Source organism: Pelodiscus sinensis, chromosome 15 (genome assembly GCF_049634645.1).
Source record: "Pelodiscus sinensis isolate JC-2024 chromosome 15, ASM4963464v1, whole genome shotgun sequence".
Lineage (NCBI taxonomy): Eukaryota > Metazoa > Chordata > Testudines > Trionychidae > Pelodiscus > Pelodiscus sinensis.
In genome coordinates, this window is record NC_134725.1 from 26,413,147 (window position 1) to 26,428,555 (window position 15,409).

General features: G+C 42.0%; 1 protein-coding gene across 3 annotated transcripts in view; it reads left to right on the forward strand.

The window, feature by feature from the left end:
* The window catches only part of TMEM132D (transmembrane protein 132D), a 589,482-nt gene that overhangs the window by 169,633 nt on the left and 404,440 nt on the right, over positions 1-15,409 (forward strand). For 2 of the 3 annotated variants that reach the window (XM_075898457.1, XM_075898458.1), the window contains exon 2: positions 1,275-2,163. The exons of the other annotated variant lie outside the window; for it this stretch is intronic. In XM_075898457.1, coding sequence (XP_075754572.1) covers positions 1,275-2,163 — 889 coding nt within the window. The remainder of the gene's footprint in view (positions 1-1,274; positions 2,164-15,409) is intronic. 3 annotated transcript variants of the gene reach the window in all.

The window sequence follows — 15,409 nt, forward strand, 5'->3', positions numbered from 1 at the left end:
TCTGTAAAGGGAAACCATGCCTACTAACCTACTAGTGTTCTTTGAGGGGGGTCAGCAAACATGTGGACAAGGGGGATCCAGTGGATACAGTTTACTTCGTTTTTCTTCATACCGTGCACCGTCAACCTGTGGAACTCCTTGCCAGAGGAGGTTGTGAAGACCAGGACTTTAACAGGGTTCAAAAAATAACTAGATAAACTCATGGAGGATAGGTCCATCAATGGCTATTAGCCAGGATGGGTAGGTATGGTGTCCCTAGCCTTTGTCTGTCAGAGGCTGTAAAGGGATGACAGGAGAGGAATCATTTGATGATTCCCTGTTCTGTTCATTCCCTCTGGGGTATCTGGTATTGGTCACTGTCGGCAGACAGGATACTGGGCTAGATGGGCCTTTGGTCTGAGCCAGTATGGTGTTCTTACATTGTTATGTTCTTATGTAACAAGTAGGAGAGATGGTATAATCCACTGGACATGACACTAGAATGGGTCTCCAGAGTCCTGATCTATTCCCAACTTTGACCATTGGAAAGTCACTTCATCTCTCTGTTTTCCCTCATGTTTGTCTTGACTATTTAGACCAGTAGTAGTCCAAATCAGTGGTGGGCAATCTGTGGCCCATCTGATTATGGGCCGCAAGACTTTTTGCTGATGTTATCAATGTGCAAGGCCCCGCGCTGCTCCCAGTGGGAGCAATGGGAATGGTGCATGAAGGTGAAGGGGCCATAGGAAAGTACTGACCACCACTTCCTGCAGCTCCCATTGACTGGGAAAGGTGAACTGCAGCCATTTGGAGCTGCAGGAGGTTGGTTGGGAGCAGCATTCCTGGGGATGGCTAACATCAGCAAAATGTTCCATGGCCCACAATCAGATTACTCTGATGGGCTGCGAGTTGCCCACCACTGATTTAGACTTTAATCTCTTAGAGGTGCTGTCTCTTACCATGTATTAGTATTAAGCCTTGCACAACAGGGACTAGTATTGGCCACAACATCTAAGCATCACTATTATACTACTTCTACTAACTATCCAAAAAGGATATGGGGAACAATCGTAAGATATCTCTGTGTGCCTGATACAATTTGCTGATCAAGAACACGGAAACAAACATGAAAGCAGGCCAGTTACTCACTGTCTGCCTTTCCAACACTCCAGCTTCTCTCAGTAGTCACTTTGTACTTCTGCTCTGGAGATGGGATCAGATTGCATCTTGATACTGGATGTTCCCAAATTTTCTCTAGCATATGGAACTTCTAAACTCTCCTTTCCTTTCAACAGTGACCGACAGCCGAGGCATCCTGGAGAGTATTCAGAGATTTTCTTTGCTGCCAACTTACCTGCCTGTGAACTATCATATCCACAATGCAGACATTTCCTTCTTTCTTAAGGAAGCCAACCAGGATATCATGAGGAACTCTAGTTTGCAATCCCGGGTAGAATCCTTCCTGATCTATAAATCCAAGAGGCCACCTGTGTTAAATGCAAGCTATGGACCCTTTTCAGTTGAACAAACAGTGCCTCAGGATCTAATGTTGTCTTCAAATCCATTTGGATCCATCAACAAGTTTTCCTTTAACTGGAGACTTAAAGCCTACATCATGAATGACAAAATTTACCTGAGGAAGCCGAAAGTCCAGATCCTGTTCTACATTGTGGGCAGGGACTGGGATGACTACAGCTCCACAGAGAGGCTGCCCTGCCTGCGTGTGTTTGCCTTCCGCGAAACGAGGGAAGTCCGAGGCAGCTGCCGCCTAAAGGGGGATCTGGGATTGTGCGTGGCAGAGCTGGAACTTCTGCCGAGCTGGTTTAACCCCCCCACAGTGGTGGCTGGCCGTAAGAAAGTGATGAATCAATCTGAAGGGAGCCCTGTGGAGCTTTATTATACCATCCAGCCAGGGGATGAGACTGGGGAGTGCACTAAGGAAGATGTAAGGAAAAATAATGGGATCAGACTGGGCCGCAATGATATTGATGAATCAGTACCTCCTTTGCAGAGAATTGGAAGTGTTTTCCTTTACCAGACACATGGTGACCCATCCTTAAGTGAAATGAGGTTGGATAAGAATATTGTCATCCGATATGTACCAAAGACTGTCAAGAAAGGTGATATTTTGACTTTCCTTGTGTCTATTGATAAAAATTCAACAGAAGACCAGTTCACTCTGAGGTAAGTTCTTTCTAAATTGCTCTGTTAACCTGAAAATCAGAGATTTCTGATGTTGCTGTTGCCTTGTTATATTGGACGTCTCTTTCACAAGTGGAGATTTCTGGTAGCTTTCCCACAATTTCTACTTTATAGATGTGATTTAAATATTGTTGCTTGTTTGATCCAAACTAGTAAAAGTTGCCTCCTTTTTTTTCTATTATCCACTCAAAATATTGAGCGACCTGGCTGTGGGATAATTTGTGGAAGGCAGGACAGCAGACGTTGTATAATTTTGCAAATGGGACATTTAAAATCACTTACCCATGAGTAGAATAAACTGCAAATTTTCCCCTGAGCTGGATTTTGCAGAGTGCCTAGAACGGCTCTTTGTCTCCTGCAGTTGTTGGCACCACCTGATATTAAAAAACTGTCTGATTTAATAATTAACCAATCGGGATACTTTAATATGGTAAGTGATGCTAATAATTATGTATAATACTTGGTCAGCCATTGTGCTGTGAGGAAATATACATATATAGACTAGAAAATGAAACAATGAATTAATTAATACTGGAACTCTTTTGGGTAAAGTTGAACAGACTTCTTGGCTCAAGAAACACTGAGGTCGAAGAATCACTATCCTAGACCTAACATGATCTGTCATTCGAGCCTCTTGTTAAAACATCTATATGCCTCTCATCCTACCTGGCTTGTAAGCCCTATTAGGCTATTTAATATTTTCTTCTTAGGAATCCCAAATATCCTATGATTAAAATAAATATATTTTTTTTCCTCAACCCAGGTGAGAAGTTTTAATGAAAACTGTAGCTCGCATTGCAGCATCACTCTGTTGTATTTGGTTGCTTCTTTGGCAGCCCAGGATTTCCGGCCTTACTATAGCAAGCTTTGAGCGCTTACAGTGTAGCAGGCGGTTAACCAGAAGGCTTCAGTGGACAATAGATGTGCACGAAATACAAGTGACCTTTTCCCCAGTGGATTCTCTGCTTTCAAGCTTGTCATTCTCTCTGTACCAATATCTTGTATTGCCAAGGAAGAGAAGTGCACAAGATAATTTCGGATTATTATTCCGCACCAATGAGTGATGCCACTTCTCTGAAAAAACTTCACTTATGTCCACACTGCAATTGTGTTCTTTCAAAAAAAAAAAAATCAAAAGTACAGAAGGGTTTTTCTGATATTGATAAACCTCTTTCCGTGAGCAAGAACCCTTTTCCCAAAAGAGCTCTTTCACAAAAAGGCATGTGTGAATGGGGAAAAGGGAGGTCTTTCAAAAGAAGAGGAAAGAGGAAAAAGCATAGGTGCCCTGGTGGCCACTTCATCCACAGTAATCACAGCTTAAATGCAAGATAGCGTCCATTCAGTGTGGATGCTATCTTTCGAAAAAGCAGATCGCTTTTTCTATGCACTTTTGTGTGTGGACACTCTCTTTCAGAAGAAGTTTTTCGGTATATCTTTCCTCGAAAGTCTAGACATAGCCTTAGTGTTGGAGGTAAATGTCATAGACTGTAGTCTAGACTTCTGAAACTGAATAGGTATGGCCTTGTCTACACTAATAGCATAGCTGAAGTCGACATACTTATTGTATTGTCTTCCACACTGTAAGGTTGGTGGGGACTGCTCTTCCATCAACTCTGGCTACTCTTCTCATCCTGGAGAATTTCCTGAGTTGACAGGCTGAAATGTTGATCCGCGTCACAATGGGAAACAAAGCCTAAGACTGTGCTTTGAGAGATGTCTTTCTGAGCATGTGGTAGAGATAAGCTGCAGCACACAGATTTAGGGAACATTCAAGCACAGTGCCTCAAATGAGATCTCCCTCTTGGCAAGCAATTTTAGTGTCTACAGTCAGCAGTTTCTCTGCATGTTAAAGATACTGGATATAGCCCTCAGCACCGTCTACTCTAAGAACACTTTTCAAAACTTTAGTGCTCTGCCTTGAGGTAAAACTTCTCTACCAGTTGCATTAAGTTGAACCCCAAATTCTCTGGCTAACCCCACCTCAGCTTCTCAGAAATCTGAACCACAAGAATAGCACAAGGCTGACAATGGATTCTGAACTCCTAAAGTGAGGAAATATTGGGTCTAATTCTTCATTCAATTCCACATTGATGGAACAGAACCAGTGGAACAGAACCAGTGTAAAATTGGTAAGCATAGGGCTTGTTTTTTCTGTCACCTAATGTGATTATTTTCCCTCTCAAACTGTAAGATATGGACTGGGTGAACCATGTGTCTTCAGCTGTTTGACACTTACTATAAAATTGCTCTTTCTGTTTTGTTTTGCTCTTTCTGTTTTGGTTAAGTCTGGCATTTGGTAACTGTGCCTAGAACTTTCAGTAACTCCTTACAGTACCTTGCATCTGTTGAAAACATCTTTTTTTTTTTTCAAGTCAGAAAGAAAGGAATCTTGGGCAATTAACTAATCTGTGAGTTTGTTAGAAGACAGGAAGTGTGTCTGTAAAGAATGCAATAATTTATCACCCATTCACCTCTAATTATTTATGTACTTGTTATCTTAGGAGGATATCACTTCAGACATGCATGGAAATTCCTACTATGCTTGAAATGTGATTTAATTATAAAGATGATAGACTTTTTCAGCCTAAGAGAATAAATACAACTTTCCTTCATTGCATTTACACTGAGAATTTAGGGTCTAAAACGTTGATGTCAAAGAACTTATGTGCTAATTAGCTGTGAACATTAAACGGTAGAGCTTGCTGGAGAATTACAATTCATGAAAGAGTTTGAAATCTGGCTTTGTTTTTTATAGGAATGAAATGCAAAAACTTCAGAATTCTGGGGGAAGGAAGTGGCTTAGCATTGAGTGAAAAGCCTGGGTTTGTTTATTTTATAATACATAAAATATATCATTAGAAAAAGAGAAATCACTTCAAATAAAAATATCAAAATGGGACATTTTGGCATAATTAACATTTTTTGGAAAATGTTTGTTTGCCAAAACAAAGTTTTACCCAAGTCAAGTTGATTTCAAGAAGCATTTTGATAGAACTTTTCTAGGTATTTTCTTTGGAAAAAGATCCTGTTGAACTTTTTCTAGCTCGTGTTGCTTAAAAGAATGGCCTGCTGTAATAGCAAAGTAGTTAAATGTGTTTCTGAAGCATCTCTGCTTGTCTCTAATTAAGCTACCATATCTCGTATTTTAACACCTCTGTCATCACTATAGTATCTGTATTCCCTTTTTGCCCTGCGGTGAAATATACCTGTCTAACTCAAGTGTTTGGAGTGCTGCTGTTTGTATATGTTGTTTGGCATAGGACAGCAAGCAACCTCTTGAGGAGTGCTAAGAAAGAACTTTTGGGGAAGATTCACCCCGCGTTAACCCCAGGGACTGAGTGGGGAATAGTGCTTGGTGCTGGCCTCTACACAGGAGTAAATTTTGTGATCTGTCGTTATCCATTGGAATAGCATATCAGTATTTAGTATAAACAAAAAACAGGACTATGTAGCACTTTAAAGACTAACAAGATGGTTTATTAGGTGATGAGCTTTCGTGGGCCAGACCCACTTCCTCAGATCAAAAACTTTGATCTGAGGAAGTGGGTCTGGCCCACGAAAGCTCATCGCCTAATAAACCATCTTGTTAGTCTTTAAAGTGCTACATAGTCCTGTTTTTTGTTTCAGCTACACCAGACTAACACGGCTACATTTCTATCAGTACTTAGTATAGGCATTTTTCTATTTGTAATATAATTAAGGAGAGGAGAAGAGTGATCTGAGACAGAGATTTACAAAGATGCTTAAGCCTTTGGCATTCAATTCAGTGCCCTTATTCAGTTTTGAAACATCTATCCTGAATGTTCAGACATGCTCAGAGTCCCATTGAGAAGGAGTGCTTTGTGACTCGGTAAATGTAGGCTGTATATTATGAACATCTTCCTGATAGTGATCTTTGTTAAGCTGTCTAATCATAGGGGAAGGCTAGTTGCTTCGACAGTTTAAAACTGGTCTGGACATGGCAGCAAAAATATTCTGAAGGGAACATCCTCCACTGGTCCCCAGGAGGTATGGTGTAATAGATCTCCTTCCTCTCAAACATTTTTGGTGCTATCAAATATTTGCATACAAGGCTGCAGTACTGTGAGTGCAAGCATGTACAGACACCCTCTTAACATCCATTTTGCTGGTAGTCTATATGCCAAGGATTTATGAGTTAAAGGACATTAATTGCAGGGCAATTTAAATCTCTCTCAAACTCTGTCCTATGACTGAAGTAAGATTTTCTGTCATAAAATAGGACCTGACATGTTGGTCTAACATAGCATTCATTTTACTGCATGAGCCTGTCAGTTATGGAACTGATACTTTGTGATCCAGCAGCCTATTCTGATTTCAGAATGCACAGTGCTGCAGACAAGTGATAGAAACAGCAGCAGTACTCTCTGTAAGCTATGAACTTGTGTGGCTGCTAAGGGGACAGTCAAATGCCAGCCTGCTGATCAGCAAAACACCCATAGCTAGGTTTTATTTCTATTGATGGTGCACATTCCTACATGCCTTGGTGCATATGAAAATTATTCTGCACATGAATGGAAAAAATCTTCACATGGATGGAGAAGATTAGAGGGAATGAACATTGGTTTGCAGAGATACAAATGTGTAGGTTTCAAAAGGGATTCCTACCCATCCTGAAAATATGAAGGCACAAATGGCAGTATTAAGGCTGTAGTCACTGCTCCATAATTACATCTGGGGGATACAGAAATGACTGCTGATACCCACCAGTGTGAACAACCGATTACAAATGCAACAATCTCTAGTAGCTGCGCATAGTAGAATAAGGTCCAGCAAGAGGGAAGTGGAGGCATTGGACAACAGCGTTGAGCCCATGGTTGTTGTTGTTGATGATGATGATGATGATAATGAAGAGGAAAGTCCAACAGGTACCACTATGTCTTTTCAAATTCCAGATCAGGCAGTGAAGTGCTTAGGTTGTAATAAATGCACAATTTTCATTAGATAATATTAAAAAAACCCTTCTGAATAAATTGAAGATGCATAAAAGTGAGGGATGAGTAACACAGACCCAAGCCAGCTTTCCACATATAGTCCTCCTGCCTGTGCACTAGGACCCTGGCTGCTAACAAATGACCTGCAAATGGACTGGCCTTTTACAAAACCCCATTCTAGCCTGTGATCCTCCAATAGTATCCTAGATTTTTTTCCCCTTTTTGTCTTTGATGGCACACAGCAACAGCTCTGCTTTCACTTCTTTTGATTTTCCAAATATAATCTTCCTATTCAGTGGTAGAGCCAGCAGCATCTTAAGTCTATCAGTCCTTCTCCCTTCCTATGTGGTTTCTAAGTCAAATTAGGAGCTTGATAAAAAAAATTACTGGATTTGGTTTTTTCGGCCTGTCATGCAAGAGACCAGTGCAGGAAATCCTAATGATCCCTTCTTATCTTTAAAATCTCTGACTCTCTTATGATCAATTGTCCACGATTAGGGAAATTTATGGTGATAGTGCATCCAAACTCTGCTCACAATGCAAGTGGACATTTCTGCTTTAAAATATCAGTAGCTTAATTGACAACATTAATATTAAATTGTCATAATTAAGCTTCAGTGTTTACAAGGAATAGCAACAAGTCCCAGCACATCAGCTGCTAGATGTTTCTAGGCTTCTGTACCTGACCTGCAAAGGACATGGAGAGGCAAATAATTGACCTGTCTGAGCAACCTGAACAAAGACAGACAAGTTAATTTCTTTGTTAGAGATGGGGAAGGTTTAGTCGGGCTGTGAAACCTGATCACACTATTTCACTTATGATGTAAATGTCCATTTGAAATCAAAACCAGAAGGATGCTTTGTTCCCTTGGCCTGCCTTGCCCAGGATGCAGAGCTCATAGCATGTGTTACTGTACAACTGCTAAGATTTTTAGCTGTAACACAGATACCTTTTTGAACTACTTTTTACATCCCTAGTTCAAACTGTTGTGTTTACACTGTGTAAATGACCACTGAAGGCAGAGCTGGCTAGGAACTTTATAATTAACTTCTTGTTGTTATTGGAAAAAATGATTAGTAAATATATCAGTTTTAATTAATCTTTCAGGAAAGGGTTCTGTCCAGGATGGACAGAAGAGAGACCCATACCAAGCATAAGTAGGGTGCTACTAAATTCATGGTAATAAAAAACATGTTACAGACTATGAAATCAGGTCTCTTCTCATGACATTTGGTCTTATGGGTGCTTTTACCCTATTCTATATGGATTTCATGAAGGAGGCCAGTGTTTCTCAAAGAGGGGGTCCTGACCCAAAAGGGAGTTTTGGGAAGGTGAGGTCACAAGTTTATTTTAGGGTGGTTGCATTACTGCCACTAGGGATGTGAACAGGTAACCAGAAAACCGATTACCTGGTAAGCATCACCCTTTCTGTGTGATGCTTACCAGCTAACTGTTAACCTAGTAAGAATGTTAGATATTGTGTAATTGAATAGTCCTGTAACTTCATGAAATTTATGGGGTTACACAACTATTTGATAGTCCCTGGGGGCAGGGGTGGCAGCCAGTGTGCACCCAGTGCTGTATCAGAGGCATCAGCATAGGGTAGCAGGCGGGAGCTGGTCTGCAAGGGGAGGCAGTTTAAAAACCAGCTCCCTGCACAGACTGGTTGCCTGCCACCCTGTGCTGCTGCCTCTGTATCAGAGATAGCAATGTGGGGTGGCAGTAGCCCCCGTCCACTAGGGGCTCAGACACCCTGTGGACAGGGGCTGTTGCTGCAGGACAGCCTCTGTCTGTAGTGAGCCCAGGCCACTGCAGACAGAGGCCTGATGATGGCATCCTCTTCTGCCTCCTCCCATCCCCCACTTCTGCCTCTGATAGAGGCAGCAGCACAGTAAGGGGGCAGAGAGCACTGCAGAACTGGTGCTCGGGGGAACTGGCTTTTAAGCTGGCTCCCCCCAGCACTGGCTCCCGCCTGCCTCCCCTTGCTGCCTCTGTAGGTGGCAGCAGGTGGAGGGCAGGTGGGTCCGCAGAGCTGATATGTGTGGAGAGCTGGCTTCTCTATCAGAGGCAGCAACGTGGGAGTGTGTATGGAAAGCAGGTGGATCCAATGCTCATGGGAAGCCTGCTTAAAGCCAGCTCCTCATGGGTACCAGGTCCCACTCCTGCCCCCTCCCCCACTGCCGCTGATACAATCAATAGGATTAACTGATAAGCCCAGGCTTATTGCTATATGCTTGCATCCCTAGTTAACCATTACCCCAGAGCAGTTCCCTGCCTGCCATAGGCAGAGGGCTGTTCCAGCCCTATGGAGCTACCGTAATTTAGTGAATATATCCTGCACCCGAATATATCCCGTGGTTTTTGCAGTTTGAGTAACAAAAATCTTGTATGCCCCGTGCATGAGTATAACCCGCAGGGTATACAAGACTTTTTTCAAACTGCGGGTGGGGGGGCTTCTATGGGTCGGAGGGGGGAATTAGCCACCCTCCAGGCAGGGGAGCACTCACCTCGCCTGATTCCCATGCAGCTGCACAACCTCCAGGTGGGGGAATGAAGAGTGCTCCCCTGCCCCTTCCTGCAGCAGCCAGCCGCCAGCCTCCAGCCTCTGGGTGGGGGAGAACTCATCCCCCAGTTCCTGCACAGCCGCAGGAAGGGGCAGGGTGAGCGCTTATCTCCCGGTCCCCGCACAGGGGGAAGGGCTGGGGGAGTGCTCATCACCAGGTGAGTAACAAAAAAAAGTATAGCCCGCACCTGAGTATACCCCACGGAGGGGGGGGGGGGCAGGTGCGGGGTTTATAAAAACAAATATAAACCGCAGGTTATATTTGCTATAGATTTACACTCCAGCTTGCCATGTTCATCTATACTGTTCATCTATATGTAACTCTCTCTTTCCTTCCTGCGTTACTCAGGAGCAGGCAATGCTCACCTGGGCGCCTGAGATTTTTAACATTATAAGAGAAACTGAGTACTCCAGTGATGATGTTGAATAGTTGGGGATCCCCTATCCACCCCTTTGCTGCAGTCCCTTGCTTCTAAAGGAATATAAAATGGCAGTGCCTCCACCTGGCTGGCACCTATACACACTTAATGGTGCTCCTTGGGAACCCCAGAAGTGAACTTTCTCCAGTAATAATCTGGATCTAACACCAGAATAACAATTATAAAGAATATACATCTAATTGATTACATTAGAATTAACACACCTTTACTTAACCACTTAAAGAAACAGGGTTTAACAGACTAAAAATGAATAAAATCAATTAGCAAAGTACTCAGAAGTAATAGGAATGAACTGGCATTTGCAATGCCACCATTTATCCCAGCCCAGAGTGTGCACTCCTCTGGATCTGAGTCCCAGACACTTGCTTGCATCGGCATGCTTGAAGGTCTGCAGCTGAAGTGGAGACAGTGCTGTGCAGGTTAGGTTGTGTGCGTCAGTCCAGGCAGGCAACTAGCTGCAAAATCCCTCTGACACTGAAGTAGGCCCCACCAAATGCCAGCAGCTCTGGTTCACTGGCCAGATCACTCTGCTTCTCTTTGGACCCAGAGTCAGTTTGTCTTACTCATAGACTCATAGACTCATAGACTTTAAGGTCAGAAGGGACCATTATGATCATCTAGTCTGACCCCCTGCACAGTGCAGGCCACAGAATCTCACCCTCCCCTCCTCTCACCTATATCTCAGATACTGAAGCCTTCAAATACTTTGAAGACCCCAAGATGCAGAGAGTCCTCTAGCTGTGATCTGTACCCCATGCTACAGAGGAAGGCGAAAAACCTCCAGGGTCTCTGCCAATCTACCCTGGAGGAAAATTCCTTCCCGACCCCAAATATGGCGATCAGCTAAACCCTGAGCATGTGGGCAAGACTCACCAGCCAGACACTCAGAAAGTTCTCTATAGTAACTCCTATCATCCATCCATTGACCTATTTCCCACTGATAATGAATGGTCAATTAGTTACCAAGATCATGTTATCTCATCAAACCATCCCCTTCATAAACCCATCTAGTTTAATCTTGAAGCCAGATAGATCTTTTGCTGCCACTACTTCCCTTGGAAGACCATTCCAGAACTTCACTCCTCTAATGGTTAGAAATCTTCATCTAATCTCAAGTCTAAACTTCCTACTAGCCAGCTTATATCCATTTGTTCTTGTGTCCACATTGGTATTAAGCTTAAATAATTCCTCTCCCTCCCTGGTATTTATCCCTCTAATATATTTAAAGAGTGCAATCATGTCCCCCCCTCAGCCTTCTTTTGGTTAAGGTAAACAAGCCAAGCTCCTTGAGTCTCCTTTCATAAGACAGGTTTTCCATTCCGCGGATCATCCTAGTGGCCCTTCTTTGTACCTGTTCCAGTTTGAATTCATCCTTCTTAAACATGGGAGACCAGAACTGCACACAGTATTCCAAATGGGGTCTCACCAATGCCTTGTATAATGGCACTAACACCTCCTTATCCCTACTGGAAATACCTTGCCTAATACATCCCAAGATCGTATTAGCCTTTTTCATGGCCAGTCACAATGGCGGCTCATAGTCATCCTATAATCAACCAGGACTCCAAGGTCCTTCTCCTCCTCCGTTACTTCCAACTGATGTGTCCTCAGCTTATAACTAAAATTCTTGTTATTAATCCCTAAATGCATAACCTTACACTTCTTACTATTAAATTTCATCCTATTGCTATCACTCCAATTTACAAGATCATCCAGATCTTCCTGTATGATATCCTGATCCTTTTCTGAATTGGCAATACCTCCCAACTTTGTGTCATCTGCAGATTTTATCAGGACACTTCCACTTTTGGTGCAAAGGTCAACCATAAAAAGATTAAATAAAATTGGCCCCAAAACTGATCCCTGAGGAACTCCGCTAGTAACCTTCCTCCAACCTGACAGTTCACCTTTCAATATAACCCGCTGTAGTCTCCCCTTTAACCAGTTGCTTATCCACCTCTCAACTTTCATATTAATCCCTATCTTTTCCAATTTAACCAATAATTCCCCATGTGGTACTGTATCAAATGCCTTACTAAAGTCGAGGTAGATTAGATCTACTGCATTTCCTTTATCTAAAAGATCTGTTACTTTCCTCGAAAAAGGAGATCAGGTTGGTTTGGCATGATCTACCTTTTGTAAAACCATGTCCCAATTGCCATTAGCCTCAATGTCTCTAACGACTTTCTCCTTCAAAATTTTTTCCAAGATCTTGCATACTACAGATGTCAAACTAACAGGCCTATAGTTACCCGGGTCGCTTTTTTTCCCTTTCTTAAAAATAGGAACTATATTAGCAATTCTCCAGTCAAATGGTACAACCCCTGAGTTTAGAGATTTATTAAAAAAATTTGCTAATGGACTTGCAAGTTCATGTGCCAGTTCCTTTAATATTCTTGGATGAAGATTATCTGGGCCCCCCGATTTACTCCCATTAAGCTGTTCAAGTTTGGCTTTTACCTCAGATATGGTAATATCTACCTCCACATCCTCAGTCCCATTTGTTATGTTACCATTATCCCTAAGCTCTTCATTAGCCTCATTAAAGACTGAAGCAAAGTATTTGTTTAGATATTGGGCCATTCCTAGATTATCCTTAACCTCCACTCCATCCTTAGTAATTAGTGGTCCTACTTCTTTTTTTGTTTTTTTTTCCTATTTATATGACTATAAAACCTTTTATTATTAGTTTTAATTCCCTTTGCAAGGTCCAACTCTACCTGACTTTTAACCTTTCTCACTTTGTCCCTACATGCTCTAACCTCAATAAGGTAGCTTTCTTTACTGATCCCTCCCATTATCCACTCCTTATATGCTTTCTGCTTTTTCTTAATCACCTCTCTGAGATGCTTGCTCATCCAGCTTGGTCTAACACACCTGCCTATAAATTTTTTCCCTTTTCTTGGGATACAGGCTTCTGACAGCTTCTGCAATTTTAACTTAAAATAATTTCAGGCCTCCTCCAACTCAAGATCCATAATTTCTTTAGTCCAATCAACTTCCCTAACTAATTTCCTTAATTTATTAAAGTTAGCCCTTTTGAAATAAAAAACCCTAGTCTCAGATTTATTTTTGTTTATCCTTCCATTTAATTTGAACTGAATTAGCTCATGATCACTCGAGCCAAGGTTGTCCCCTACAAGCATTTCATCTATGAGGTCCTCGCTACACACCAAAACCAAATCTAAAATAGCATCCCCCTTTGTTGATTCAGCAACTACTTGATGAAGGAATTTATCAGCTATCACATCTAGGAAAATCTGAGCCCTATTATTATTACTAGCACTTGTTCTCCAGTCTATATCTGGAAAGTTGAAATCTCCCATGATTACGCAGTTTCCATGAGTATTTACTTCATTAAAAACATTAAAGAGGTCTCTATCCATATCCAAATTGGATCCTGGTGGTCTATAACACACCCCAAGCACTATCCCAGGGGAGGATCTGATAGTTTTCTTTCCCAATGTGATTTTTGCCCAAACAGACTCTGTCTTCTTCATTCCATCACTTTTTATTTCTTTACAACCTACCTTTTCTTTGATATACAATGCAACTCCACCACCTTTACCCTTATTTCTGTCTTTCCTAAACAGCACATACCCTTCAATACCTGTACTCCAGTCATGCCTAGTATTCCACCGAGTTTCTGTTATTCCTATAATATCTGGTTTCACTTCCTGGACCAATAGCTCTAGTTCCTCCTTTTTGTTACGTAGGCTCCTCGCATTGGTGTACAAACATCTTAATTTTTGCTGTTTGGCCTCATTCACATTCTTTACCCAATTTGGCCTGGACATTGTACCTCCAATATGACCTATTAGACTAGTATCCACCCTACCCTTCCTCATGTACATTCTCCTACCCCCAGCTATATCCTTTCTTACTTCGTTTTCCTCTCTCTCAGTGTTAAAATCCGGCGTAGAGATTACCTGGACATCTCCCAACCGTCTCCCCCAAATTCCTAGTTTAAAGCTCTCTTAATCAGTTGAGCCAGCCTCCATCCTAGAAGTCTATTTCCCTCCCTACTTAGGTGAAGTCCATCCCAAGTCTTCTTTGCTCCAACCCAGGCAGCACTTTCCCAAATAGCTGCAGTTACTCACAGTTATTTCTATGCAGGCCCTTGTAAGACATAAGCTCAGCCAGGGTCTCTCCCCTCCATGGACAGTTACCAACATGCCTGAAGCAGGCTGCTAGATCCAAGCCCCAGCAGGCTCTCAGCAACAGGCTGTAACTTCCAGCAGCAGCTCCTGGACTGGAAAAGGCTCCACAAAGCAATCTGGCTATTTTCTCCAAAACAGAGCCAGCCCCCCATCTTTCTTCCTTTTTTTCAAATGCATCATGTTCATGGGAGTTGTATTCTCTAGAGCCAGATTGCAGCACAGGGATCCTCCCCATGAAAGTCAGAGGCTCCTATAGTAAAGGGAGCCTACATACACAAACCCAGAGTTTGACTCCATGCATTGTTCTGAACGAAAATGTACCTGTAACAAAGTCTTCCTGACAGAACTGCATGGACCAACAGTGCTGTTTATACCCAAGCACCAAGTTTTGATGAAACGCAAAAGATATGCTTAGTGTTTACCCATCTTGAAATTAATTTATGATCTGTGAAAATTAAGTTTTCAATAACTTATAATTAAAAAAAAGTTTCTACTGAACAGTGCAGCTATTCTTGCTTCCATTCAATTAAAAGGCAATGGTGCATGGTTGGCTACTCATGTGCATATATGGCTTTCTTTGAAACACTGAACAAAAAAATTAGGAAATGTTTTATGAGACTATTAACAAGGACCCAAGTTGAGATCTACTGATTATGTGCACATAATGGCATGCTCATTTTAATGAAAATGGACTCACTAGTTCATGCAACATGCACCATTCCCTCTCCACACTCTGACAATGCATTTTCTTTTTCATAACTTGCAATACTACTACTTGAAGAACAAGATAAATAATAGGCCTGAACCTCAGCTGGCATACATTGGTGTAGCTCCCCTGAAATCAGTTTACAGCAGTGGAGGATATAACTTAACACATACAGTAGAGTTATAATTCACCTATGTTTCCAATGCTTGTAATTTTTTTTATTGCAAATCTTATGATATTTGGTGGGACTTTTTTATAGTCCCAGTTCCCACAGCAGTGGGATTATATTAAATTCTCCTCTTTCATTTGAAAAGGAAAATCAGTTTCTAGCCTTCAGGGCTTCAGGAGAAAGCTTGAAAACACGAAACAGGATTGGCTCAATAATTAGAAGGCAAATAAAGTTATT